The 27,749-nt window shown below is 30.8% G+C and overlaps 1 protein-coding gene across 3 annotated transcripts; it reads right to left on the reverse strand.

The window, feature by feature from the left end:
• Positions 1-17,823: 17,823 nt before the first annotated feature.
• Positions 17,824-22,988, reverse strand: LOC114171547 (homeobox-leucine zipper protein HDG5-like). 3 transcript variants are annotated; one of them, XM_028056498.2, is made up of 12 exons: positions 22,858-22,988; positions 22,414-22,639; positions 22,161-22,324; positions 21,890-22,007; positions 21,010-21,201; positions 20,259-20,732; positions 19,920-20,021; positions 19,620-19,832; positions 19,338-19,506; positions 18,983-19,251; positions 18,807-18,902; positions 17,824-18,718 (listed from the first exon to the last, which is right to left on the reverse strand). In XM_028056498.2, exons 2-12 carry the CDS (start codon positions 22,549-22,551, stop codon positions 18,275-18,277), a joined length of 2,379 nt encoding a protein of 792 aa, XP_027912299.2. In that variant the 5' UTR covers positions 22,552-22,639; positions 22,858-22,988; the 3' UTR covers positions 17,824-18,274. The 3 variants fall into 3 exon arrangements, with proteins under 3 accessions (XP_027912299.2, XP_027912302.2, XP_085525459.1); XM_028056501.2 differs by having other exon boundaries at positions 22,161-22,321; positions 22,414-22,645; positions 22,858-22,980; XM_085669333.1 differs by having other exon boundaries at positions 22,414-22,643; positions 22,858-22,970.
• Between the last annotated feature and the right edge of the window lie 4,761 nt (positions 22,989-27,749).

The raw sequence follows: 27,749 nt of genomic DNA on the forward strand, positions 1-27,749 counted from the left end.
TTTTAAAACAATTTTATAACAATTTAAGACAAATATATTTAAAATTGTTTAAAAAAATAAATAAATTTTGATATAAAATATAAATTTGAAATAGACTTAATGTTATAATAAATATTTAATAAATATATTAATTTTAATAAAAAATTCATTAAAATATCTGTATAAAAGTTAAATTTGTCCAAGATAACCAACTTGTTCAATTTTTTTTGAAAAAATAAGACTTAGATAAATCAAAACAAGATTAAATTGAAAATAGACATTGACGTCACATAACATTAATTTAAATGTTTTAAAGGATTTAAAAAATTTAAAAAAAATACAAATTAACACGTAACAAATGTTTAACATTATTTCATTAACAAAAATAATTTAATTGTTACACATTAAAAATATAACGAAAAGATTAATAAATTACTCCTGTAATTGATTGATAGTTTATATATAACATATTTATATACAATTAGAACCTGATCGATTTAGTTTTTAGTTTTCTAATTTTTGGTATAAAAATTTGAATATCTTTATAATATGTTTAGATCATGTAATTTAAAATAGTAATTCATATTTAGTGATTTTTTTTATAATAAAACATATTATTTGAAAGATAAAACAAAACAAAATATAATTTATAAATTTTTAAAAACTGTTTCAAATAATTAAAAATATGATATCTGAAATGTATTAAAAAAATAAAATTCTACTATTAATCATTTTTTTCTTTATATATGCACTGAAAAAATTATTTTATAAATATTATTTGAATATTCTAATTTCATTACTAATTTTCTGTAAAATTAAATTTTAATATTTTATATTTTTAAATATTTAAAAAAATAATTATTTTATTCAATCAAGAAAATTAAAACATAAAATATTTTAATTATTCTATTCTAAAATATATTTAAAAAATAAAAATAGTTGAATTCCGAATACATTTTACTTTTTTGGAGTTATGATAATATTTCATCCAAACACAATCTTGAATTAGAAATAATCATGATATTAATTTTCCGATTGTGTGGATATAAGAAAAATTTTTAATTAAGTTACATTAAATTTTAAATTAAAATATTATATGCACCCACTTCTTTTTCTTTTAAAAAATGTTACTTTAGTTAACTTCTTTTCCAAGTCAAATATCTCCTTACTTGAATAATCTCTCTTCTCTAATCATAAGGTCCCAATGGTTTTTAAGGAATAAAAGGATGTTTTAGGAGAAACACCCTTATGCAACAATAAGTGTTGAGAGGGAAGGAGTATAAGTTTTGCCACGGTGATGGTTACAAAGGTTTTGGTATTGATGAAGAAATACCAAGAATATTTTTTTATTAAAAACAACAATAAAAAAAAATCAATGTTAAATACTAATAAAAGTAAAGACATGGAGTTTGAAATCGCACAAAGAGAAATCCTAATAATCTTACGAAATTAACAGTGTAGATTAGTTTATTTTCGAGGGAAATTAATTTCTCGTTCAATAATATAGAAAACACAGAAGTAAAATAAAACAAAAACAATCAAGGCACATGGAACCTTCCCATTAAAAAAAAAACAGAAAAAAAAAGAAGGGAAAAGATAAGAGTTTGGGAGGGCTTTGTGGTCTGAAAAGAACCTGTGAAACTCCCACTTGTGCACAGAACAACGAGGCATAATTCTTGGAATAGAGTTCCGAAGGTTTTATAGAAAGAAGTGACACGTGCCGTGTTCTGAGATTGGAGAACAAAAACACCGTACAAGAAACACACAGGTTTCCTTTGTAGGAAAGTTCTGCATGTGGTTAATCAATAACAACTACATGGTTCACAAATTCTATGTTAATATGGCTAAGTCATTTTGTTTTCTTACATAACCAAACCCTTCCCAAAAAATCATAACATAGGAAAATATGTGTTCAAACTTTCTTTCTTCACTATTTATATATATGTGTAGCCTTAGTTCATGAATGAAAAGGCATGTAGTAGGATATTGTTCCAAAAAGCAAAGCTTGCAAATCAGCAACAAACATGGTTGTGCTGCTTAAAATAGAGGCACCATTATTGGTGTCTATGAATATAGTACATAAGGATATAGAGTGATGAGGATAATATAAAATTTTTGCTGTTTTTTTTTTCTCTCAAGAAAAGTTTTGGATAATTTTTTTTTTCCATCAAGTGCCCTGATTTGTACACTTATGAAGGGATGTTATTAGTAATGCCCATGTGGCCTAACATTTTTGTTTGTTTAAACAACATCAAGAAAAGTAAGACAATAATATAAAAAGAGACAGAGAGAAAGACTATAATATCTTTAGGTCTGTGTATATATGGATAAATTTATAGAAATTGAATTTTTGTGACTCTGATTAATTTGAACCAGTAGATTATGACAATATAATTTTTTGGTCAAAGAAAATAACGAAGAATTGGAGAATTGGCCAAAGAAATGCTAAAGTTGAATTTTCCCTTTGAGATGTGGAAGACTCTGATCTAGGGTAATTTTCAAAAGTCAACTATTTGATGTTTATGTAACAACCAAGTGTCATAAATTTATATAAAAATCCTCAGAAGAATATTCTCTAATAAAAAGGATTGAGCATTTGATGGCGCTAATTTTGTATTGCCAAATAACCCTCATGCGCAAGTCCATTTTATATGCAATGACTTAAAAAAAAAAAAAAAACTTGTGAATTCAAGAAATTCAATTTATTTAACATTGAAATTTAAAAAAGGACGTGGTTTAATACTTTTTAAGAAATAATGAAAACATGGAATTGATTTTATGAATCCACATTTAAAAAAAAAAAAAAAACATCAATGCTCTGATTAGAAATAAAAAGGTAGAAATCATTTTTAAAGTGAGAAGTGCAGACACTATCTCCTGGGATATCAAATCTATATACATGCAGTTATGAAAAAAAAAAAAATCACACGGAACCATATTTATGGGTAAAATTTGTAATTATTTATAGATAAAATTTGTAACTCATATTAAATGAATATGTATGAACAAGGAGAATATATATTTAATCATGCTTTTGTTTTTATGGTTTGGATAGTATGGTGCTATTGTAGTCCTTACCAAGTCATCATTGTTAATAAATTTTGTTTGAATATCCTTTTTTAAAAATTAACAAATAAAAATAAAATTATTAATGATTAAAAAATACCTTAAAATTTGATTTTAAATATTTATATTTTTTATTAAACTAATGAAATTAAGTTTTTTTTTAATTTATATTTAGTACTCATTAAAATTTATTTATTTATTTAAAAAAATTATTTGTATTAATAACTATTCGAGAATTTATTTAGTTACTAATCGTTAATACATTTATTTTATGATTCTTTTTACAAAAGTTTTTCCATAACTTCAATATAAAGTTTAGTAATATTTGTAATTAATTTTATTGAAATAACTATTTTTTAATTGTATATTTTATTTTTATTTCTATAACAAAATAAAAACATAAGTGCATATAGCCCTCTGTTTCCATTATTAATATTTAAAAAAAAAATCTTATATAATGTATATAATTCATTTATTTCATTTATCATTTATAATGTTTAAAATCACAATGGAAAGCTAATATCTACTATACCTTGTCATAAAGTTAAAACAGTATATATATATTGAAATAAATATATAAAGTAATTCAACATGACAAATAATATATATTTTGATTTATTCATACATTCAACATTGGAGTTTTGTTAAAATAAACTAGTATCGCAAATGTGAAAACACATACCCCATACCACCTTTGATTTTGTTAGTTAGTTGGTTACACACTCAGAATTATATATATATATATATATATATATATATATATATATAAAGTAATTTATTAAATAAAAAAAAGTAATATCTTTTTTTTAAGTTATTATTAAATTTAATAAAACTTGTAAATAAACAGTGAAAACATGTGCATGATATCCAAGTACAAGGTTTTGAAATGGAAGCAGAATTTGACTTCTTTATATTGGATTCACAAACAGGAAAACAGAGACCGAGACAAATTCCAAAACCACAGACAGGGATAAAGCTAGCTACCCACTCTGACTTAAAAGTACCAATTTAGTTTACTCATTCCCACATCCCACATCGGATGAAAACTATGGGTTTTAAAAAAACTTTGCGCATTAACTTGAAAAAAAAAATCTCATTTCACACCACTTTCTCAGTCCCCATTTCATGTACATTCGTTGACCAAATCTTTGAATTCTCACTTCGCACCAACTTTTTATAGAGCCTTCGCTAATCCACGTTAGTATTAGTATTTCGTTAAATTTGAAATTTTTGATTCATTAAATGCAGCTCGTAGCATAGGGGAAAAACCCACAAAGAATGTGTGTGAAGTAGGAACATGGTCACATATTTTGAAGGGAATTTACTAGGGAAGGTGTGTTTTGATATGATTTTTTTATGGCTATGGAGGTAGGATTTGTTTTATGGCAGAAGGTAGCACCACGTATTTGGGGTAGCTAAAAAGAAAAGAAAAAGTTGAGGTGAACTTTAACATAAATTTGTGGGTGCACTAGGTAACCAAGTTTTGTGTCCACATTTGGTTGAGAATAGCCTATGATTCACAGCCACATATGCAGAAAAAGGAAAAACTACAGAAAAAGAGGTGCTCCTTTGTCTGCGCAATCACTGTTCACAAAGCACTTTTACTTAACCCCACTTGTTTTATTCCCTGGAATCAATAATATATGTTCTGAAATGTTCACAGTGACAACTTCAATGGCCCAGTATCTATCTCTATATATCTATGGTTTTGGTTTTGTGGGGTTTATTTTCTCACCAAATCACCTTCTCTAAGCTTAATTCTATAGGGTTCAATGAATGGAATAAAGTTAAATGACATTAAGTTGATCTAACAGTTTGAGTTAGATGTACCTAATTTATTTGCCTAAATTTTGAGTTCCTATTTCCTACCTAAAGGTACCATGCAATGGAACAATGCAAGGAATCCCCTGGGGTCTGTGTTGTGGTTCACATTAATATTCTAGCGGTGTGGTAGATTTCTTGATGTGATGTTGAATCATCCTTCCTCTTCCACTCTTTCAACCATTTTCTTCATTCCTCTACACATCACCAACACCCTTTTTCTTATTGTTTTCTAGTCATTTTCTTCAATTTTGTAATTTTTAAAAAAGTTGTAACAGATGAGATTAGACTTTTAGCTTCTAGTACATGATCGGTCGGTTTGAGAGATACATCAAAATTCAACTTTTGTTTTTTTTTTTCTTTTAAGAGTTGAAGTTGGTTTAAAAGTAATTTCAATAATATATAATAAAAATTAAATTTTAATAAAAATATCAATATATTATTTATATAAAAAATTAAATGGTCTTAATTTGGATAAAGATAAAATTATTTCATTTAAAAAATTATTGAGATTAAATTAAATTAAAATAATAAATATTAAGACTAAATTCAATATAAGATACTAACGATATGTATTTCAATGTGAATAAAATTTTTTAAAATTAAAAAATTGAAAACTAAAGATAAAAAATTTGAAAAAAAATACAAAACGACACATAACATACATTTTTCTTATCCTATTAACTATTTAATTATAGTTAAAAAAATCAAATTAAACAAAATTAACAAAATTTTTAACTTGATTGAAAAATAAAGTTTCGAAAAACATTGAAAAAATAGAAACTAAAGTGATATTTAAGTCTTAAATATTTTTTTTTCTTCAACTATCAAATATTATTTTCAAATTCGGTTGTCATGAAAAAAGTGTTTTACATTAATTTATACTTAAACTAAATATCTTATAATTTAATTAAAGACGAAACATAGTTTTTAATATTACTTTAAAAAAAACTTAGTTAACCCAATGAATAAATATTTTATATTTAATTTAAACAAGAAACACGATTTTTTGGGATAGCTTAGACTAAAAAATATTTAAGTCAAATTTTTTAACGAATAAATTTCACTTTTATAGAATTTGATAAGTTTTAACTAACACTAAAACTAATATGTTAAATAGTATGTTGGTAACTCCCTTTGAATAATTTTTTTTTCTGGTTGGTCTAGCTGGTTTCGATTCCAGCTTATTTAGAAATTTGAAAAAGTATGAAAAACTTGTGTTTCTGCGATGTAGAAACATTGAAACATTTAATGCGTATAAAATTATTATTTTCGTGTCTTCACGTGCATAATCACTTAAATTCTAAAATAATTGATCCTAGATGATTAGAATATTCGTTACCTACTACTACGAACTTAATTTATTGCATCTGTATTCACTTTCCAGCACAAAATAGAACAAAGAAAATTCTTAGTTTCTTTTACCTTTCAAAGCGCTATTATTCAAATAATAAATTCAAATACATTTACAATGGAACACGTGCCCTGAGCCAGTAGATAATATAAAATAAAATTTGAATACGAAAAGAAAGAAAGTGTTGAAATTAACCAAAGTTTGGTGGAATATGAAAGGAAATTTCCTTACAAGTGAGCAGAGACATCTAAAATATGAACATGGTGTGAAAATAAAACAGAGAAACATAGTTTTTTCTTTTTTCTCAATCATTTGGCCACTTGTCCCTTTATTATGTTTTGTGTAACACCAATTATATGCCTTTAAGAATGAATGTTTTGACCTTGTTAATAGATTGGTTCAAAGTTAAATGGGCAAAACTCTGACACACTTGAAACCTTGACCAAGTTGATAGTGTTGTGTGTTGATGTTAGGCAAAGACCATGACTAGGACCTCGATCATCTTTATTTATTTTTTCGTTGAACAGGTCAAAATCAAAACGACAACTTCTCAAAATTTGCTGTTAATTATGAATGCTTGGTTGGCCATTGCCTAAACGACACACACTCATTTCATTCAACGAATTTTATGCTTTTGAGGTCATTGTTAGAGGTTTAGCTTCAATAGTTTCCACTATATATATTTTTTTAAATCTTATATCAGGTAAACATAAAAGTACAAATTTTATCTTGATTTATAAGATTAAGATCGAGTTATTTAAAGTTTATTTTTTAACGTGATATCGAATTACAAGTTAAAAGTTTTGTAAAGTTTATTGCTTAACCGTTTTTGCTTTAACAACCAGTGTTGCATAGTGCATGGCATGCATCATATGCAGAATCTTGGTCAAAATTCAAGTTATGCCTTTTGTTCCTTCCTTTCCGCTTTAAAGGTAAAAGGTTTTACTTGCTTCAAACTTCAAGGTCATTTTATTAAGTTTTCTGCACTATTAGCACTTCATTTGTCTACGGGCCTCAAAGTTAGTGAACGACTACTGTTACAAATTGGAGGAGAGTGTGAAAAAATAACATGAATTAGAAAGAAACACTCGTCGACAAGGGCTGTTTTCAAACCTCAGATGAATTTTATAATGTACAACGTTTTGTCAACTTTTTAAAACCTTAATCATTGAAGAAGACATATTTGGGTCTCTTTGAAATGCTAAATTAGTTGTTGTTGTTACTAATGACGGTGTAATTTAAACAAAAACAGAAGTCAACAGGAAGACGAGGAAAAAAAAATAAGAAAATGTTGAGTGGCTTGGCCGTTTGGAGTCTTGGTCGTAAAGCATGCTTCGGAATTGGTTTGATGGGCACCGACAATGATTATAGTGTTAGCCTTTTAGGCTATAATCAATGGTCGGAGCAAGAAGTAGGAAGAATGAGATTGATTGCAGAAAAAGAGGAATACAGAGCCAAAAAGAAAAAGAAACTAAAAAATTAAAAAAAAATAGATACAGGAAGAAAAAGTAGAATGAGTGGGCCTCAATATTTGTTGTGCTTGAAAATAAGGTTTGAATTGGTCTTAAGAGGTGAGTTTCTTTCTATACCTCCATAGTTTCAATAGGCACCCTCATGAATTTCCAAATTCTAAATTTACAGTTTTCATTTTTAGTTCCAAATTATTTAATACAAATGTTTTCAAATGTACGGTTCATAATACAAATTTGTATTTCAGAATACAAAATTGCACAACTATTTTTTAATTACATAATCTAGAATTTAAAATTTGTATTTCGAAATGTATATTATGAAGTATAAAATAAAAAATACATTTTAGATTGCATAATATAAAAAAAAAATTCAATAAAAAACATAATATGAAGAAGATGAAAAACCAAGGAGAAATCTGCAGTAAAAATAAGAAGATGAAGAGTGGGGAAAAAAATACAGGTGTAGGAAGAAGAAGATGAAAGTAGTAATATAAGCCTAAACAGGTCATTTTACTACTTATAAGGAGGTACAAGCTATTGTTCTGGGCCGAAACATGAAATTAATTGTTGGCCCATGTTCAATAGTCCTTTTTGTTTTCGTAATTATAAAAAAAATTTCCATTGGTCGGCCTGTTTTGTTGCACCCACACGAAGGCTATAATGGCTATTTACCCTCCTTCTATTACTTATGCACTCCCTGTCTTGTTTTTTATTTCTTCTAAATTATACTCAATTTTCTCTACCTCGTATAACCCTCCTCCTTCTTTACAAGGGATACACTCACTTCTTGTCCTCAGCTATGAATCCAGAAAACATTGAATGGAGGCAATAGCCTTTTTTCTTTTTTTTTTTTTATTTATCAAAATTAAGATTGTAACACATGTTTGATGTGTTATTTATGTCAGTGAAGATTTGGAGTGATTAACTAATTTTGATGTGCAAACAAGACAACTTAGATATGAGTAAAATTCATAAAAAGAGAAAATGCTAGATTATTATATGTTCAGTGAGCACTGAAAACTCAAATAATATGCTATTTTCCAATTAGAGTATTTTTGGTCAACAAAAAAAAATACTAAAATAAAGATTAATACAATTGCAGTAAAGTTTACAAACGGGTGAACTATATAGTAATGGTGGACAAAAAATTCAATTTTTATGATCCAATCCACTTTTTCTATGATCCAATCCATTTAATATCCATTCTATTAAAAATCCAATCCATTTAAAATTCATTTTATTGGATTTGGATATCAATCTAATCTACATTTTATATATTTTCTGGATTGAATATCCATTCTCGAAATCTAGATTTTCAAAATAGATAATCCAAAATATCCAATCCAAATTTTCACTTTATATTTTTTGTTAGGTTATGTTAAAGGTTGAGACGGACTAGCCCAAATTTAGTCGTATTTAATTGAGTTGACATGCCCCTGTACAAAATTTGGCCGAATTAGGTCAAATTCTGTCAAGTCGGTCCCGATCGAGATTTGACCCAATTGATCCTGGACAAATTTGGAAATATTCAGCCAAATCTGTCAAATTCTTTGGTGTCAGCCCTATGGGCACAAATTTGGATCCACATCCATTATTTGGATCCAAAATGGATGTAGATTAGATTTTCGATAGAGGTGACACCATAGAATTTGACATATTTTTTGTTGAGGCCAACGAGGCCAAATTTCAGCATGACATGAAATTGGATGACTTTCGAACGAATTTCGGTCGGGGATGACGTGACCAAATTTGGGCTAAGGTCGACTTGACAAAATTTCAGTCGAGATTAACTTGACTGGATTCGACTGAATTTCGGCCAGGGCTGATTTTGCCAAATACGACCAAATTTTGGCTAGAGCTGACTTGGCCAAATGTGGCCACATTTGGGTCAGGTCCTAATCAGTCAAATTTCGGTCAGGGTTGAATCCACTAAATTCGTCAGTCGGGACCGACTTGACTGAATATGGCCAATTTTCGATCACAACCGACTAAGTTGAATATAGTCAAATTTCGTTCGGGACTTAGTCGACCGAATACGGCTAAATTTGGGCAAGTGCCGACTTGACCAAATTTTTGTCATGACCAACTCGACTGAATTTGGCCAAATTTAGGTTAGAATCGACTCGCTTAAATATGACCAAATTTCGGTCGCGATCAACTCTGCCGAATACGACCAAATTCAGGCCAGGATAAACTCGGTCAAATTTTGGTCGAGGCTAACATGACTGAATTTGACCGCCTCGACCAAAATTTGACCGAAGCCAACTCGACTGAATTCTGGTCAAATTTTGGTCGAGGCCAACACGACATAATTTTGACCGGAGCCAAGTCGACTGAATTCGGCCGAATTTCAGTCATGGCCAACTCAGTTGAATACGACCCAATTTTGATCGTGACCGACTCATTTGAATACGGTCAAATTTCACCCTAGGTTGTCTCAACCAAATACGACCAAATCTCAATCAGGGCCAACTCGGTCAAATCTCAATCGGGGCCAACTCGATTGAATTCGACCAAATTTTGACTGGAGTCAACTAGGCTGAATACAACCAAATTTTGGTCGCGGTTGTCTCGGTCGAATACAGTCAAAATTTTTTCTAGGTCGACTCAAGCCAGTGCAGTCAAATTTGGGTTGGTGTGAACTCAACCGAATACTATCAAATTTTGTCCAAGATCAGTTGGGCCAAATTTCGATCGAGACCGACTTTACAAAATTTGGCCAAATTTTGTATAGGGTCACGCCAACTCAATCAAATACAACTAAATTTGGACTAGTCGGTCTCAACTTTTAGCCTAACCTAACCAAAAATATAAACTAAAAATTTGGATTGGATATTTTGGATTATCCATTTTGAAAATCTAGATTTAGAGAATGGATATTCAATTCATAAAATATATAAAATATATATCAGATTGATATCCATATCCAATAAAATGGATTTTAAATGAATTGAATTTTTAATAAAATAGATATTAAATGGATTAGATCATAGAAAAAATATATTGGATTATAAAAAATTTATTTTTTGCCCACCCTTGATTAGAATTTTGTGACACATCTCTTCGCATATTGAATGTCAGAATAGAAAATCAATAAAAAAATATTGTCTGCCAACATCTAAACTCTTCTAAAATCATCAATGTAATGATAGGAGACATCTGCAAAAACTTCAAATTATTGTTATTGCATAAGGTTAGCTTTCCTATTTCCGGTAAAATAATATTCTTTCTCTTCTTTCGATCAATAAGAAACTTGAAGAAGGATAAACAACAAAGAAGAACCTTAGGTATACTGCAACCAGTAAACCAAAGCACCATTATTTTATGAAAGAATCAAGTATTTCACTGCAATAATGTGAGATGTGAAACATGGTACGTGGAAGGTAAGACGTGCGACGTGAGACGTGGGACGTGAGACGTAGGACGTTGGACGTAAGACGTGCGACGTGGGACGTGAGACGATATGGAACGTGAGACAAGAGACATGAGACGTGAGACGTGGGACGTGGGACGTGAGACGTGAGACGTGGGACGTGAGACGTGGGACGTGAGACGTGGGACGTGAGACGTGGAACGTGAGACGTGGTACGTGAGACGTGGGACGTGAGACGTGGGACGTGAAACGTGGAACGTGAGACGTGGTACGTGAGACGTGGGACGTGAGACGTGAGACGTGAGACGTAGAACATGGAACGTGGGACGTGGGACGTGAGAGACATGAGAGACGTGGGACGTGGGACGTAGGACATTGGACGTAAGACGTGGGACGACGTGAGACGACGTGAAACGTGAGACGTGAGACGTTGGACGAGAGACGTGAGACGTGGTGTGGGACGTGGGACGTGAGACGTGGGACGTGAGGCGTGGGACGTGAGGCGTGGGACGTGAGACGTGGGACGTGAGGCGTGGGACGTGAGACGTGGGACGTGAGAGACGTGGGACGTGGAACGTTAGACGTGAAAGACGTGCAACGTGCAACGTGCGACGTGCGACGTGAGATATGAGACGTCTGTATACACTAAACCTTCACATTTATATTTATAAACTTTAAAGCTTACAATTTAATTGAAAATTTTAGATGTTTAATAAAAGAATTATTAATGTATCCATGAATTTATACTAACAAATTTAAATTATACTCTTGTAAAAAAATGTATTAATAAAAAGAGATTAAATACATATAAAATTGAAAGAATAAAAATATGACGGTAAAAGTATTAATTAATGTTTATTTAACACATAAAAATAAAAATTGTAAGGATCACAACAATAATTTATATTTATTGAACTCTTAAATGAGCAGAAGGAAGCAGAGGATGATCTGAAAAGTTAAACTAAGGATAAGCAAAAAATCTAATTTTCATGATTCAACCATTTTATTATGATCCAATCCATTTAATATTCATTTTATTAAAAATTCAATCCATTTTATTGAATTTGGATATCAATCTGATCTACATTTTATATATTTTATGGATTGTATATCCATACTCTAAATCTAGATTTTCAAAATGGATAATCCAAAATATCCTATTCAAATTTTCAGTTTATATTTTTGGTTAGTTTAGGCTGAAGGTTGAGATGGACTAGCCCAATTCTGTTGGTGTGACCCTATACAAAATTTGGCTGAATTAGGCTAAATTTTGTCAAGTCGGTCCCGATCAAAATTTGGCTCAACTGGTCCTGGATAAAATTTAGAAGTATTTGGTTGAGTTCACCCCGATCCAAATTTAAGTGCATTGGGCTGAGTCGACCTAGAAAAAATTTGACCGTATTCGGCCGAGACAACCGCGACCAAAAGTTGGCTCCAGTCAAAATTCGGTTGAATTCAATCAAGTTGGCCCCGATTTGGCTGAGTCGGCCCTGACCCAAATTTGGTCGTATTCAGTTGAGACAGCCTAGGATGAAATTTTGCCGTATTCAAATTATCAGTCATGATCGAAATTTGGCCGTATTCAACTGAGTCAGCCATGACCGAAATTCGGTCGAATTCAGACGAGTCAGCTCCGGTCAAAATTCGGTCGTGTTGGCCTCGACCAAAATTTGACCGAGTTGGTCCTCGCCTGAATTTGGTCGTATTCGGCAGACTCGATCACGACCGAAATTTGGTCATATTTAGGCGAGTCGGTCCTGACCTAAATTTGGCCAAATTCAGTCGTGTTGGTTATGACCAAAATTTGATTGAGTCGGCACTAGCCCAAACTTAGCCGTATTCGGTCGAGTAAGTCCTGAACAAAATTTGACTATATTCAACTTAGTCGGCTGTGATAGAAAATTGGCCATGTTCAGTAAAGTCGGTCCCGGCCGACGAATTTAGTGGAGTCAACCGTGACCAAAATTTGACTGATCAAGCCCTGGCCCAAATGTGACCATATTTGGCTAAGTCGGTTCTAGCCAAAATTTGGTCGTATTAGGCAAAATTGGCCCTGGCCAAAATTCAGTTGAATCCAGTGACGTTGGTCTCGACTGAAATTTTGTCAAGTTGACCTTGACCCAAATTTGCTCACGTCGTCCCCGACCGAAATTCGTTCGAAAGTCATCCAAGTTCATCCCATGCTGAAATTTGGCCTCATTGGCCTCGACAAAAAATCTGTCAAATTCTATAGTGTCAGCCCTATGGACACAAGTTTTAGAAAACTTAATTTGAATTTATTTTATGAAAAATATATTTTGGATTTTGAACTTGATCCAAATATTTAGATCTGGATTTAAACTTGATCTAAATATTTGGATCTGGATTTCTAAAAAAAATCCAATCTACTTTTTTTGAAAAAAACAAATTGGATCGAAAATCTAATCCAATTATTTGAATCCAAAATGAATGTGGATTGAATCATTAAAAATCCAATCTATGATCACTCCTACTATACAGGGTGCATTTGAATATTTGCATGTGAAATATGTTTTAGTGAAAAGAGAGGTGAGGGCCTTTTGAGGGAGAAAAATATTAGGCATGATAGAGAAAGAATAGAGTATACTTTGAAAGAAAAAGACGAAAGAGGACTGCATAAGTAAGAGGGAGAAGTGTAAATTAAAACGACCGTTACATGTAGCAGGGGGCCAGTAAAGTATGCAATTTTAAGCCCAAATGAGTCGGGCTAGAAGATCTTATGCTCAAGTTCAATTACTAACATTAGTTTTGCACCTTCTGTATAAAAAAACAAGGCTTAAATATACATTTGGTCCCTATTTTTGTTGATTTTATTCAATTTGGTCCCTATTTTCGTTTTATGTTCAATTAGGTCCTCATTTTCGTCAAATTGTGGTCAACTTGGTCCTTTTCACTAACGGTGTTTAAATAGTTAACATTTTTGAACAGTACATGCCACGTGTCAGCTCCTGGTTTTTTTGATTTTTTTTAAAAAAATTTTTAAATTTTTTTTAAATTTTTTTAAATTTGAAAAAATAGTTCACGTGTCAAGTTACAGTTGTGCCACGTGTCAATGTTAGTGCCACGTGTCAGTTTGTGGTAGTATTATTTTTTTTGTTCAATTTAGTCCCTATATTTGTTATTTTTATTCAATTTAGTCCCTATATTCGTTATTTTTGTTTAATTTAGTCCCAAATTTTGCCAAAATAAAACCATTCAATTTTTAAAATTGACATTATTATTAGTTATTTTTTAAATTTAATTATAAATTATAATATTTAATTATTAATTGAATATAATTCTTAGATTCAATTGTTAAACAAAATATAATTATTTAAATATTATTAAAATATAATTATTAAAATTTTCAAAATATATATTAACATTTATAAAATTCACATTTAAATTTAAAATATTTAATATTTTTATTGCATTTTAGATATTAAAATCTAAAATATTTTATATGTAAATGTTAATTTTACAAATATTAGTTTATTTTTCTAAAATATTTTTATATATCAATTTTAAAAATATTTTAGAATATAGATATTAGAAAAAAAATTAATAATTATATTCTTATAATATTTTAAATAATTATATTCTATTTAGCAATTAAATATAAGAATTTATTCAATTTATAATTAAATTTAATAATTTATAATTGAATTTAAAAAATAATAAATTCAAAGGTCAATTTTATAAAAGATATTAATATAATTTGTATAAAAGATATTAAATTTAGTGTCAATTTGAAAGAGACAAAATTGATTTATTTGAACAAAAATTGGGACTAAATTGAATAAAAATAACGAATATAGGGACTAAATTGAACAAAAAAATAAATACTACCACAAGCTGACATGTGGCACTAACATTGACACGTGGCACAACTGTGACTTGACACGTGGACAATTTTTTTCAAATTAAAAAAAATTAAAAATAAATAAAAATAAATAAAAATAAAATAAAAATAAAATAAAAAAAAAAACCAGGAGCTGACACGTGGCATGTACTGTTCAAAAACGTTAACTATTTAAACACCGTTAGTCAAAAGGACCAAATTGACCATAATTTGACGAAAATGAGGACCTAATTGAACATAAAACGAAAATAGGGACCAAATTGAATAAAATCAACAAAAATAGGGACCAAATGTATATTTAAGCCAAAAAAACAATAAAATTCTTATTTTTGTAACACCTTCATTATTCTTTAAACATTTGTTTTGCACCATTTAACTTCATTATTCTTTCAGCTTTAGTTTTATACCCCACCTTTATTTTTCCTTTCATTAAACATTTTACATGTTTTTTTGTATTTTCTACCGTATCTTTTCTATGGAAAAAATAATATAATATCCTCACAATTTAATTTCTATAATAAATATGTTTTTTTTTTATCAAACTTGATATCGATACTCACGTTTTCCATCAACGTATCAAAGCAATACACAATATCATGAGTTGTCAAATATTGAGTTTTTTTTTAATTGTTATTAGGTACCGAATGAGTTAAAAAAAATTAAGAGTTAAATATGTTTTTCGTCCCTTAATTTTCAGTAAATTTTGGAATTAGTCCATTTCAAAATTTTGAACTAATTTAGTTCTTCATCTTTCGAAATACGTGGATTTAGTCATTTTAATCAAATTTTGTTAGGTTTATTTGATGTTTCGTACACATTGCAGGAATATATTTGAGTTGTGTATACTGTTTGACACATTTTTGCTTTAATGTTAAGTCAAATATTGTTATGGAACGTGCTTAAAATGTCAAATAAACTTAACAAAATTTGATTAAAAGGACTAAATCCACGTATTTTGAAAGATGAAAGACTAAATTTGTCCAAAATTTCAAAATGGACTAATTCCAAAATTCACTGAAAGTTAAGGGACAAAAACTCATATTTAACCCAAAAATTAATTAAGACTTTTAGTTGTTTAACTATAATTAATTCGGATCAAAACGATATTAATAAAAATTTATAATAATATAATAATATTATAGTACATTTGTTTAAAAGTACTATAATAAACCATAACTTTATAATATATTAACATTTAAATTTTTTATAAAATTTTTAAATAAAATATGTTCAAATTGGATTTTTAATAATATATCAATATTTATCAGTAACTATAAATTTATATACAGACTAAAAATAATAATATTTTATATTGATTAAGAAAAAAAAAACGAATTACTAATATTTTTAATAACTCGGTTTCAATCGATTTTCGGATATTCTTTCCCCTATCCTAAGATGAGTTTTATAATTATTTAAATCAGTTATGTAATTGGTTTTCCAAGCTTACAGGTCAGTTCGATTCAATTTTTAAAATAGAGGTTTTTGTTAATAAATTATTGATGGGGATTTCTGGTGTTTAATCATTAATATTGTGTTTGACTAATTTTAAACATCAAACTATCCGAAGTTATTCTTCAAAAGTATACATTATTATAGTAATTAAATTAAACTTTCATATATATATATATATATATATATATATATACTTTTTGTTTTTTTTTTTCTTTATGATAAATTTATTTTGTTTTTTCTTGCAACTAGTGTCTAAGCAAAGCATGAACGACTCAACTTTAAAAAGGGCTGAGTTGAAGAAACTACATTTTCAGAAGAAAAAGATGGTTCTATGAAGGAATGAGTTAAAACAAAAAGATTTCTACATGAGGGGGTAAAGTAAATTGTTCTGAAAAAAAATAATAGATGTGGATTAGATAGAAGTATTATGCCTTTTTCCTTTCTCTAGGGTCTTTATTCTGATTGTCCCGATCTCTTGGATTTCTCTCAGTTTTCATTATTGGCTAAGAAACATAAAATCAAAGTTAGATTTGCACATTCATATATATAATATAAAGTAGTCTTATATGTGTGATGTTTAACACATTCTCTCATACTCACTGAAACAAATATCTTGAGTATGAAACTAAATATCAATAGATAATCTGATAACGATTCAACAATGATAACATGATAGGTCAAACAAATAACAAATTTTTCAATAATATGTAACACAATAAACTCAAAAAACAATAAATTTGATAAGATAGACTCTCGCTCATGAATTTAATATTATTATTTTAAAAGGTGAACTTTAAAAATAATTCAAATCCCACAAAAATAACTTGTAAGACGAGATCTATATATATATATATATATATATATATATATATATATATATATATATATATATATATATATATATATATATATATATATATATATATATATATATATACTCTAAATTGACTTTATCTAAATTGACTTTATCTTTAATTGATTGATGTGAGACTTCCTTCCAATATTATAAAAAAAAAGAAAACAACCCAACTCTGATATCATACCGTACCCTAAATGTCTCTCTTTTATCAGGCAACTTTTTCCCTATCCTTCAAAGCCCCTTCAAAGCTACTAAGTTTATTTTCCCTAAATCCATTTCCCTTATTGTTTGTTAAGAAAGACAAAGAGTCTATGAATGATTGAGTTATAAACTCAATCGAACTCACCATAACTAATGTTTTTAGAAAAATAAAAAAGTTCAAGTATGAAAGGAGTTGAACCCAAAATAAACTACGCCTTTGCAAGAAAATGTTAAAGGGTGCAGTGAAATAGAAGGGCATAATAACATATACAGAAGAATGAAAACAAAAACGATTTCAAAAAACAACCTATATGAAATGACAATTGCATATGTATATCAAGAGTTGTGAAGGTAAGGTTTTGAGAAGAAAGAGAAGATGAAAAGGAGAGAAAAACATAAACAGGTAAATTAAGCAAAGTTGAATCATGATAAGCATCAAAATAAAGACAATAGAGGCTGACATAGAAACAAGAGTCAATTCCCGAACCACAGCACCCATGCTGAGTGGTGAGGCCATGGCCTCACTACAAAGCCTAAAGTACTATCTGGTGCGCTCTTGACTCCCTCAGTCCCTCTACCCTCACACACATAAATTCATGCCATTCCACATTGTTTCTCAATTCTTACAACACAAATCCATTCATCACACACTTCCCTACCTAATAATCCCCACTCAAACCCATTTTTATTCTAAACCACTCTTACCCTCGTTACTGCTTTCCCCCATAACCTCATTCTTCCACTCTCACTACTTCCTCTGCCTGCAACCACAACCTCATAAATCCAAAAGGGTAAACAAAACTCGGGTAAAGGAACCATTTTGTGACTTCCCACTTCACTGCTTTGGAGGTGCACTGGCAGTGGGTTCAGTGCAAAGGAAATTGGTGCCATTCTCACTGCTACTGGAAAGAGCAGCTTCGATTTGGTGCAAGGTGTTGCAGAGGTGGTTGTTGATGGCCGTGACACTCGAGAGGTTGAGCTTTGCAGAAGGGATTGTGCTGGCGAGAACTTGCAGCCCCATGGTTAGGAGGCAACCTGGGTTGAGAGATGGAGGCTCTGAGGAGTTAGCATTGATGGGTGTGTCAACGTTGGGTGATGATAGCATCGGCACTATCATGAAGCCTTGGGGGAGAAGGGCAATGCAAGAAGGGTCCTCGCCACTCATGGCTAGCTGGATCGAATCCACATCAATGGTGGTGTACACCACCAAGCTTCCAGACTGGTCGGTGCAACTCTCTTGCAGCATTAGCTCTACGTTCTGGGATGAGTTGCTTGCTACCTGCATATATTTGTACCAATAAATAACCTAAGGTTTAGAATTCAAAAACTTTAACTTGTATTTTATTTGATTTGGCAAATGATCTTACATTTATGCGAAGAAGTGAAATGCAGTTTCCTGGATGTGAACCATTTGCAATGTGAGCCACCTCATTCAATGAGTTCCCGTTGGAAAGAGCATCCATCTGTAAAAGAAAAAAAAAAAGACTCGGGTGTTCATTACTTGGCCTTAAGAGTTGAAATTGAATTGCAAAGTTTGCACTACCTGAGATCTGTGACGTTCGTCCCTGAGGAGATCAAAGACCTTGGTATGAGAATAGGGCAACCAAGTGGTTGAAACAGCACTTAGAATCACACCATTAGGTTGACCAGGCTCTGTGACTTTCCTTGTTGTGATTCTAACTGTGTCTTCAGGGGAATCTGATATAGCTGTCCACGATTGACCCCCAGAGGTACTCATGTTAAGGCCAAACGTTTTTATCATTCTTTGGGCTAGTTTCATCAAGTTCTTTCGCGCTTCTGGCGAAGGTATCACTGCAATTGTATACGCCTCACAGGTTATTATCATATACATAATTGTTGAAAAGTTATTAAGATTAGGGAGATAAGATTTTGAGAACCTCCAAGATCTGATATGTTTCTGGCCATGAGGCTCGCGACCCTCTCGCATTGTCTCTGCAAAACTCCTAACCAACGCTGTGCTCCGAATGCCATTCCACTGTACACATAGTTGCTGAATATCTGATGCACGGGTTTCTCTTCTATTTTTGCATGCTCAACCCATGTTACCTACATTGATAAATACACAGAATCGAAGCAGAATGGTGGAATTAGACATGCATATACACCAGAAAATGCTGCGAATGAAATAATTAGAATGCACCAATGGGGCTAGGACTTACCCTTGAATACCCATTTGGCATATCTTGAATCACGCAACCAGAGGATCTCCTGCAGTATTTGGGATAAGAAGGGTGAAAATTTTGGTGAAAGTTGTCAACAGGAAAATCAACAATGGCCCAGGTTCCTTCCTCAGCATTTTGTTGACAATAACGAAGAAAATGAGTCTCGCGAGTGGACACCAATGGAGAAAGAACTTGAAATTCTGCGTACATCTAGAAAAATATACAACCAATTTATCAGTAACCTAGCTAAATTATATACCACGCTAGCAATTCAATACTTACAAGCAACATACTTACCAGCTGAAGAGTCCCGCTTGCATGACCAGAAGCACCAGAAGATATGATTTGGACAGTTTTTGCTCGAGACACGATTGTTGGAAACAATTCCATCCATTTTTGCTAATAGAAGGGGGAAAGAAAAAGAAAGAACTTTCATTATAGTTAAGGTTTAACTTCATAAAACTTAAATTTCATACTTTTTGTGAAATGTTATATATTAAAGGTGGAGAAGAAAACTATAGAAATAAACCAAAGGTTCCTGAAATAAGATTAAAGTGAATGACACTTCATTTTTTTAGATGAGAGAAAAGGGTTTACGCAGAATGAAAAAAGTGTTAAAATTCAGCGATGACTTACACCATCAAGGAACGCGTCAACAAGAGTGACGCTGTTCATTATAACCACAGAAGTGTCACGGCTAGCTTCAGTTCTCAGTTCACTTCGGTGCTTGAGATTCTGAGGCCAAGGAAATATCCTTGCGTGCTCTTCGAAATTCAACACTTCCCTTTCACCATCACTGCTTCGGATCCAAAGCGGCTCGTTTGTCTGACACATCTTCACAAGTTCTGCCATGGAAGAAGCCGCGAGCTCTAAGGCCAGAGACTTTTCTTCTTCCATCAAGATTCCTCCACCCTCCGCAAATGGTGAAGCTTCGGGAGGCAACATTGGCACAGGAATCATTTCTGTGCACGGAGCAACAGGATCCGAATAGTGCCTTGGATATATGTTCATATCCAAATCCAATGAAGGGGCCATGAGAGTTGGACCTGCTGCCATTGTTTGTAATGAACGCCCAGTGTACCTTGAAGTGAGGCAACACACGCGTTCTAACTGCAAAATCAACATTAACGTTAATTGTAAATTAAAGTTTAAGTTTACATAACTTAATTCAAGAGTAATAACGTAAAACCTCTTTTAGCGTTTAATTTCTGTATGCATTACTAATTAATCAAAATAGTATAACTTCTAATGTATTTATTATATAAGTTAAACGTTAATTTCTCGTTTTGTGGACTATTTTTTCAACGTTCCAAAATTTTAAGCCGGTTCATACATCAACACGAAAATTTGAGCAAACATTTGTTCAGTGTGATAATGGTAAATATACCTCTTCTCTTAACCGGGCATTTTCCATGCGAAGTTGGTGTTCATCCAAACCCAGATCAGCACCCATTATGCATTGGCCACCACAATTGGGACACATAACGTTACGCAGTGCAGCTTGTAGACGATAGTTCTCACTCTTTAGAGTCTCATTCTCGGCTCTAAGTATGATATTATCTGCACGATCTTGTTGTGCCTATTTCCCAGAATTGATAAAATCAAACATGAATTAATGGTTAAAGCAAAACAACCAAAGACTCTTCCGTATGTTTCGTAGTCTTACAACACGTATAGTAATGAATGAGGGTATAATCTTGATGTATATAATTCGCGAAATCCTTCAACATAAATGCTATCAAAATTTATGGAGGAGAAAGAGAAGACTGAAGACCCTTCATCATCCATTCAAACCCTAAAACCGTAATGATAATAGCAATAAATATGAGTACCGTTCGAGACCACTTGGGACAGGTAGGGTTTAATGCGTACATTAATGGAATACAGACTGTATGATGGACTTACCAAGAACCACAAGTAAATGAGAGTTTCCCCTCTTCCTTTTTTTTTTTCTTCTTTTATTTATTGCCATATATATAAATATATTAATATTTATACATGATGGCTTTTTTTTTTAATCTATTTACCTGCAATGTATTTATCTCTCACTGTCTATGTAGCTGTTTATTAGGGCATAGGAAAGTTTTAATGCAAGGGAAGTAAACGCGGTTTCATTGGGAAACGTGCTAGCAGTATACGTTAGATTTAATGGGTGGAATTAAGAGCATGAATACAGTTTAGGGTTTGGTTTTATTATTATAAGGTAGTAAAAGTGAACGTTTTTAATGGAAGCTGAGAAGAAGAATGGTAATTAAGTTTCAGCGTACCTTCATCTGGGTTCGACGGTTCTGGAACCAGAACTTGACCTGGCGCGGTTTCAGGCCCAATTCATGGCTCAGTTTCAGCCTCTGTTTATCATCTGGGTGAGGACATTCCTTGAACAAACTGCCAAAGTTACATTACACATGCAACAAGCAATGAACAACAAGTTAAAGCCTTCGATTTCCGTTTCATAGCAAGAAAACAAAAGAGAGAGAGAAGAATAAGGGAAAGAGAGAAAGAGAAAGAGAGATCTAGAATCATAGAACATATTCTTACGCTTCCATTTCTTGGATCTGGCGAGCAGTGTGCCTGTGATAGCGTTTCTTCTTTGTGGGTTGTTCACTCTCTTGTTCATTCCCTGACTTATCTTCAACCTGTTCACTTCCCGACCCACTCTCCATCTCTTCCTTCCCTCGCAGCATCACATCTTCTTCCTTCTGCTTCAGAAACAGAAGTGGAAGAAATCAAAAGAAGAAAAAGATTTAACAGAAGCATGCAAAAAGAAAAGAGGAAAAAAACAGTTAATTACCATGGAAGGAAAAGGTTGAAAAGGCATGGTGGGGATGAAGTTGAAGTTAGAGTTCTGGATCGAGGAGGAAAAGAGAGTATCGGAGTTCACTACTACGTTCCCTCCCATACTTGACATAACTTGGCAATCCCCATACATTCTTCTTCACCTGTGTTTGTACTATTTTTAACGTGCTAAGAGAGAGATAAAGCGAACCAAACCAAACCTTACTTCAGTTGAGCCAAACCTGTCTCTAACACCCCACAGCAAAACTTTCCCATATCAGAATCCAAACAATAAAAACCTTTAAACCATCAAAAACATTCTCATTCAACCCCGAAACCACAACAGCGTAAAATATTCCTACGCTACACAACCGACCAACCAAACCAACGAATCTTAGAAAGATTTTTTAGCATGTCACACGAAAAAAACAAAAGTCAGAAAAGTTTTGGTAGAACATACCAGAAGTGATCTTAGTTGAGTTGAGAGAAGAGTTGTGTGACACACGCACACAACACACACAAAAGGGGACCCTCTGTTTTCTCTTGATCCCTCCTTATCCTAGTTTCTTTGTGTTGCTCTCTCACATAATATAATGCTCACATTGATAGTACTGTGTTGTAATAAATCGGTTAATTGAATAATTTACTGTGAATGGTAAGTGCAGGTCCACAGAAACCGATCACTGCCACTTACTCCGTCGGCTGTTACATGCCACGTGCTGCTCTCTTAATGGCCATTCCAAACGTTTCCCACACCCTTCGCCAAAGTCAAACCTTTTTTCCTTTCAACTCCTCCCCACGCGCTTCTGCCTCCTTGCACTCCACCACACCTAGAGTCTGCATCACACGCGCCCTCTTGTCTCCAGATAGGACATGGGAAGAAAAGAGTTCGGATTCGGAGAGATCTTCCGTGGATGCGATAAGAACAAAAGTTGAACCCTGTGTGTGCATTTTCACTCCCCGTTTTTTATTTACAATAATGGTTAAGTAAAAAATTATTTTAAGAGTAATTGAAGTTTTTTTTTTACATAAGTGGGGCAAATTTTTGCACAAAGTGGATAAGTTTGAAAAAGATTATGACTCATGGATTAAGTTATGTGGAATTCATACAACTTTAATTTTAAATGCATAGAAACCGTTAGAAGTTATAACGACATAAAAAATATATTCTAACTTTGACTCAGAAATTCACATATAAATTTTGTGAATTTTTCTTACTTTGCTTGTGAAATAATTACGAGTCAGAGTGATTTATTTTATTTATTTTTTTATAATATTGAGATAAATTTATTCTATGTGTGTAAAAAGTTGTAAGAATTTTAGATAATGTGAAAGGGTAATTTTAAAATGGACAATGATATTTTAACAATTAGATTTTTATAAAAAAAATATACTTTGATTCTCATCCTTTATCCTTTTACGTGGCTTAGTATGGACTATTGATCTTTTTCAAAGAGAGAATAGTGGTATATTAATCAATGACCCACACTAAACCAGATTAAGAAATACAAAATGAGAGTCAAAATATGAGAGTTATAATATCATTATCCATTTTTATAATATTTTTTTTATGATCTGAGATGACATCTTTTAACTGGTTTTAAAATATAAATAAATGAAAAAATGAAAAGGACTATGATATTTTAACAAAAAAATATATAAATTTGACAAAATCTACTTTTCAACTTACACCAAACCTTTTTTTTTCTTTCAAGTCATACCAACATTTCTTTCAATACCATCACGTTGTCAAAAGTTTGTTAACAAAACTTTGTTAAAAGATAATTTTCTAAATATAAAAAGTGAAAAAACACTTAAAAAATATCATCTCATATTGTAAGATAAAGTTGTGAAAATGAAATCGTTAAAAAATAATTTTAATTTAAAAATAAAATGGTGGGATGGGGAAATTGAGAGATTGTTTTGTTGGGGGGGAGTTGAAAGAGAAAGGTTGACGTTGGAGATTTTGCATGGTGGAAAGGGTGAGTTATTTATTGAGGTTTGACACTGAAAGCAGTGAGATGGAAGGGAGTCCCTTTCAGGTGGGGACCACGCCATGGATGGAAAGGCTCTAGGGAATTAAATTTTGGTGGAGGAACTAGACAGGGTTTTTAATTGCCTTGGAAACTTAATTATGATCATTCTGCAACAGATTTAAATTTTGCATGATGAGGGGAGCCCAAGTTCCTGGGTTATGGTTGGGTCAAATATGTCAACTTATGTTGCTTTCAAACCATTTCTTATCTTATCTTATGCGCCCTTCAAACCTTTCTTATTTCTTCCTTAAGCTTTCATTTCTGTTCCTCTTTCTTCATCTGGAATCATTCTATGCCTTCATTTTCCCAAATTCATTTCATTAAGGACAACAACAACATGCCACAAAAACTCTTACTTTTTTCATTCGCTACGTAAAATAAAACCTTCTTCTTTCAAAGTCAATCTGTAACTTCCACACACTTAATTCAACGAGAGTTACTAAATGGAGTAAACTTATTGTTAATTATCAAATTAAAACCAGTTATACACCTCTAATGTCTGTTATGCTTTATGTTAATCCTATTCCTCCTTCACTATTATTCACTGTTATCAGTTTTTTCAACTTTTATGTCATACAACAAATTCTTCTAATAAAAAACAACTGAGTGTTAAATACTAGTTTTTTAATCTAATAAATGCTTTTTTTAAAAATAAAAGTTTCGCGTCTTTTAATTCTTTATTGTGTACCTGAAAACACGCTATGCAAATTTCCGTGCTAGTTTAGAATAAAAATCAACGCGTTCATTCGATTCATAAAAATATTAATTCTTTGTTTCTTTGTTTAATTGTTAAAGTGTAATATATGATTTTATTATTTCTTTATTTATTTATTTGTAATGGTTCTAAAGACAAATTTGTAACTGTTCCCTCATTTTAAAGTAAATGAGAAGCTAAGGTCCTTGGGAAAGCTTGAGAAATAGGAGTATTATTATATTCACTAAGTTTCTCATTATCTTCATTCTAATTTTCTTTCTTACGGTAATGAGTAGCTAATTTCTCTCTACTTGTAATTAAATATGATTTAATTAATCTAGCATCAAACATTAGTTTTGATTATTATTATTTCATATCTATAGTAGTTTGTATTCAATTCTATGGGCGAGAAATTCTACTTTAAACATTGAATTCGAGATTCATTCTTAAGTATTTCTTTTTCTTTTTTATTATAGATTAAAAGCTGAGTATTTACAGACAGAGTTAACTCTTTATAGTTTATTGATAAGTTAATATTTAAACATAAAATTTAAATTTAAATTATTGAAAATTAATAATTAATTACATCAATTAATTTAATAAAATAGATAAATAAAAATTAACATATGAATGTGACTAGATTAATTAAAAAAAAAACTGGTATTTGCGATATTTAATTCCAACACATTGATATTAAGTTTTTTTTTTTTTACTGGCTGATTTATAACTGACACCCTCATCCTTTAATTCAAGTTGAAATTCAGTATATGTAATTGTCAATATTTTGAATTGTAACCATAGCAAATAATAATAAAAAGGTTTCATCCGAAATAATATAAAACAATAAAATATTATAATAAAATAAAATTTAACTGTATACAATAAAATATTTTTTAGTTTAAAAATATAAATTTCACTCACAATCTCAAATTTTAGAATATTAATTATAAATTAATAACAATGATAATAATAACAATAAATTTGATTTACTTAAATAGTGATTATATATTACTGATGGCATCGATACCACTTAATACACAGTTTATACATTGGTAATTTATTACTGAACTATAGAAATTAATAATTACTTAAATATATTTAACAATTATTTCGATAGATTAAGAGCGTAATTCTAAATGTTAAAATTTCATACAATAATATTTTTTTTTAGCAATTAAAAAATATCAAAATAAGATAATTCTAAATTTGAAAGTCAAATTCCAATTTTTAAATTGTACCCTTCAAAAAATAAACAATATCATTTTCCTAAAAATATACTTTAAAAATAAAATTTCAATAGTAAAAATTTAAGAATTGTTTATCATTGAATTTGAAAATTTCAATGTGAACTCAAAATTTTAACATTACGTAATATTATTTCTAAAGGATGCTAACTCAAACTAATTTATTTCTTTTAAAAATATCAACTTCATAATTTTTTTATGATGATAATTGTAAATAGAAAACAATATACTTGAGAATATATGCGATTTTAAAGTTTAGTATATAATTTATAATGTATAAAAGGCAGGAAAAAAGGAGAGTTAAGTATCTTAAAGTGTCATTAAATTCTATTATAGTATAGTAATTATTATATCTGGTTGGAGCTTTATCCTTTGAACGTGAGAATATATATTAAAGAAAGATAGAGCTCTGGAATTAAATAGTGTCCTATGACCACCAAATTTATTTGAAGAATATGGTCCACCCTATGATCATAAGTTGAATTCTGTCTTTATTTCTTTAAATTTCACCTTTATTATTTTGAATGAAGATAAGCTAGTGTTCAGAAAATTCTTCCAATAATGCATTCTCATACATCAACTTTATTCTTTGCATTCTATTGAGAAGAATTCCAATATGTGCACTTTTTCGAAGATGTTATTTTAATAAACACTCTGGTGTAGTTGTTTTTAGAGTTAAATATGTTTTTGTCCCTTAACTTTCAGTGAATTTTGGAATTAGTCCATTTCGAAATTTTGAACCAATTTAGTTCTTCATCTTTCGAAATACGTAGATTTAGTCCTTTTAATCAAATTTTGTTAGGTTTATTTGATGATTCGTAAGCATTTGAGGATTGTGTTTGAGTTGTTTATACTATTTGACACATTTTTGTTTTAATGTTAAGTCAAATACTATTATGAAACGCACTTGAAATGTCAAATAAATTTAACAAAATTTGATTAAAATGACTAAATCCACGTATTTCGAAAGATGAAGGACTAAATTAGTCTAAAGTTTCGAAATAGACTAATTCCAAAATTCTCTGAAAATTAAGGGACAAAAAACATATTTAATCCTTGTTTTTATCTGTCATCTATGTTATATACATTAATGATATAAGGGGGTACCATATATAATTTAAATATAAATAAATGAGGACATAATATGAATTAGGGATATTAGTAGTAATATTATATAGAGACACACACCTTACACCTAAAGGTTAGGGTTCATATGCTGCCCCCAACATAGCAATATTTGTAATCTGATCCTTCCATAACCAACATAATGACTTTTTTTCGTACTTGGTTGGCACCGCTTCATGTCTAGTACATTACATACAACGTTCTGCTCTTCTTCTCACCAAATGCTTCAATTCTAATTTGAATCAAAAGAAAC

This window comes from Vigna unguiculata, chromosome 2, assembly GCF_037176805.1.
Source record: "Vigna unguiculata cultivar grain cowpea cultivar isolate G323 ecotype 2 chromosome 2, ASM3717680v1, whole genome shotgun sequence".
NCBI classification, from domain to species: domain Eukaryota; kingdom Viridiplantae; phylum Streptophyta; class Magnoliopsida; order Fabales; family Fabaceae; genus Vigna; species Vigna unguiculata.

Bases quoted from the DNA above. Each gene is read 5' to 3' on its own strand.
- LOC114171547 (XM_028056498.2), bottom strand. From the start codon at position 22,551: ATGTATGGGGATTGCCAAGTTATGTCAAGTATGGGAGGGAACGTAGTA. The intron at 22,008-22,160 runs GTAAGAATATGT...TAACTTTGGCAG, and splicing joins CAGATCCAAGAAATGGAAGC to TTTGTTCAAGGAATGTCCTC. The intron at 19,252-19,337 runs GTTCTCAAAATC...ATACAATTGCAG, and splicing joins AAACATATCAGATCTTGGAG to TGATACCTTCGCCAGAAGCG.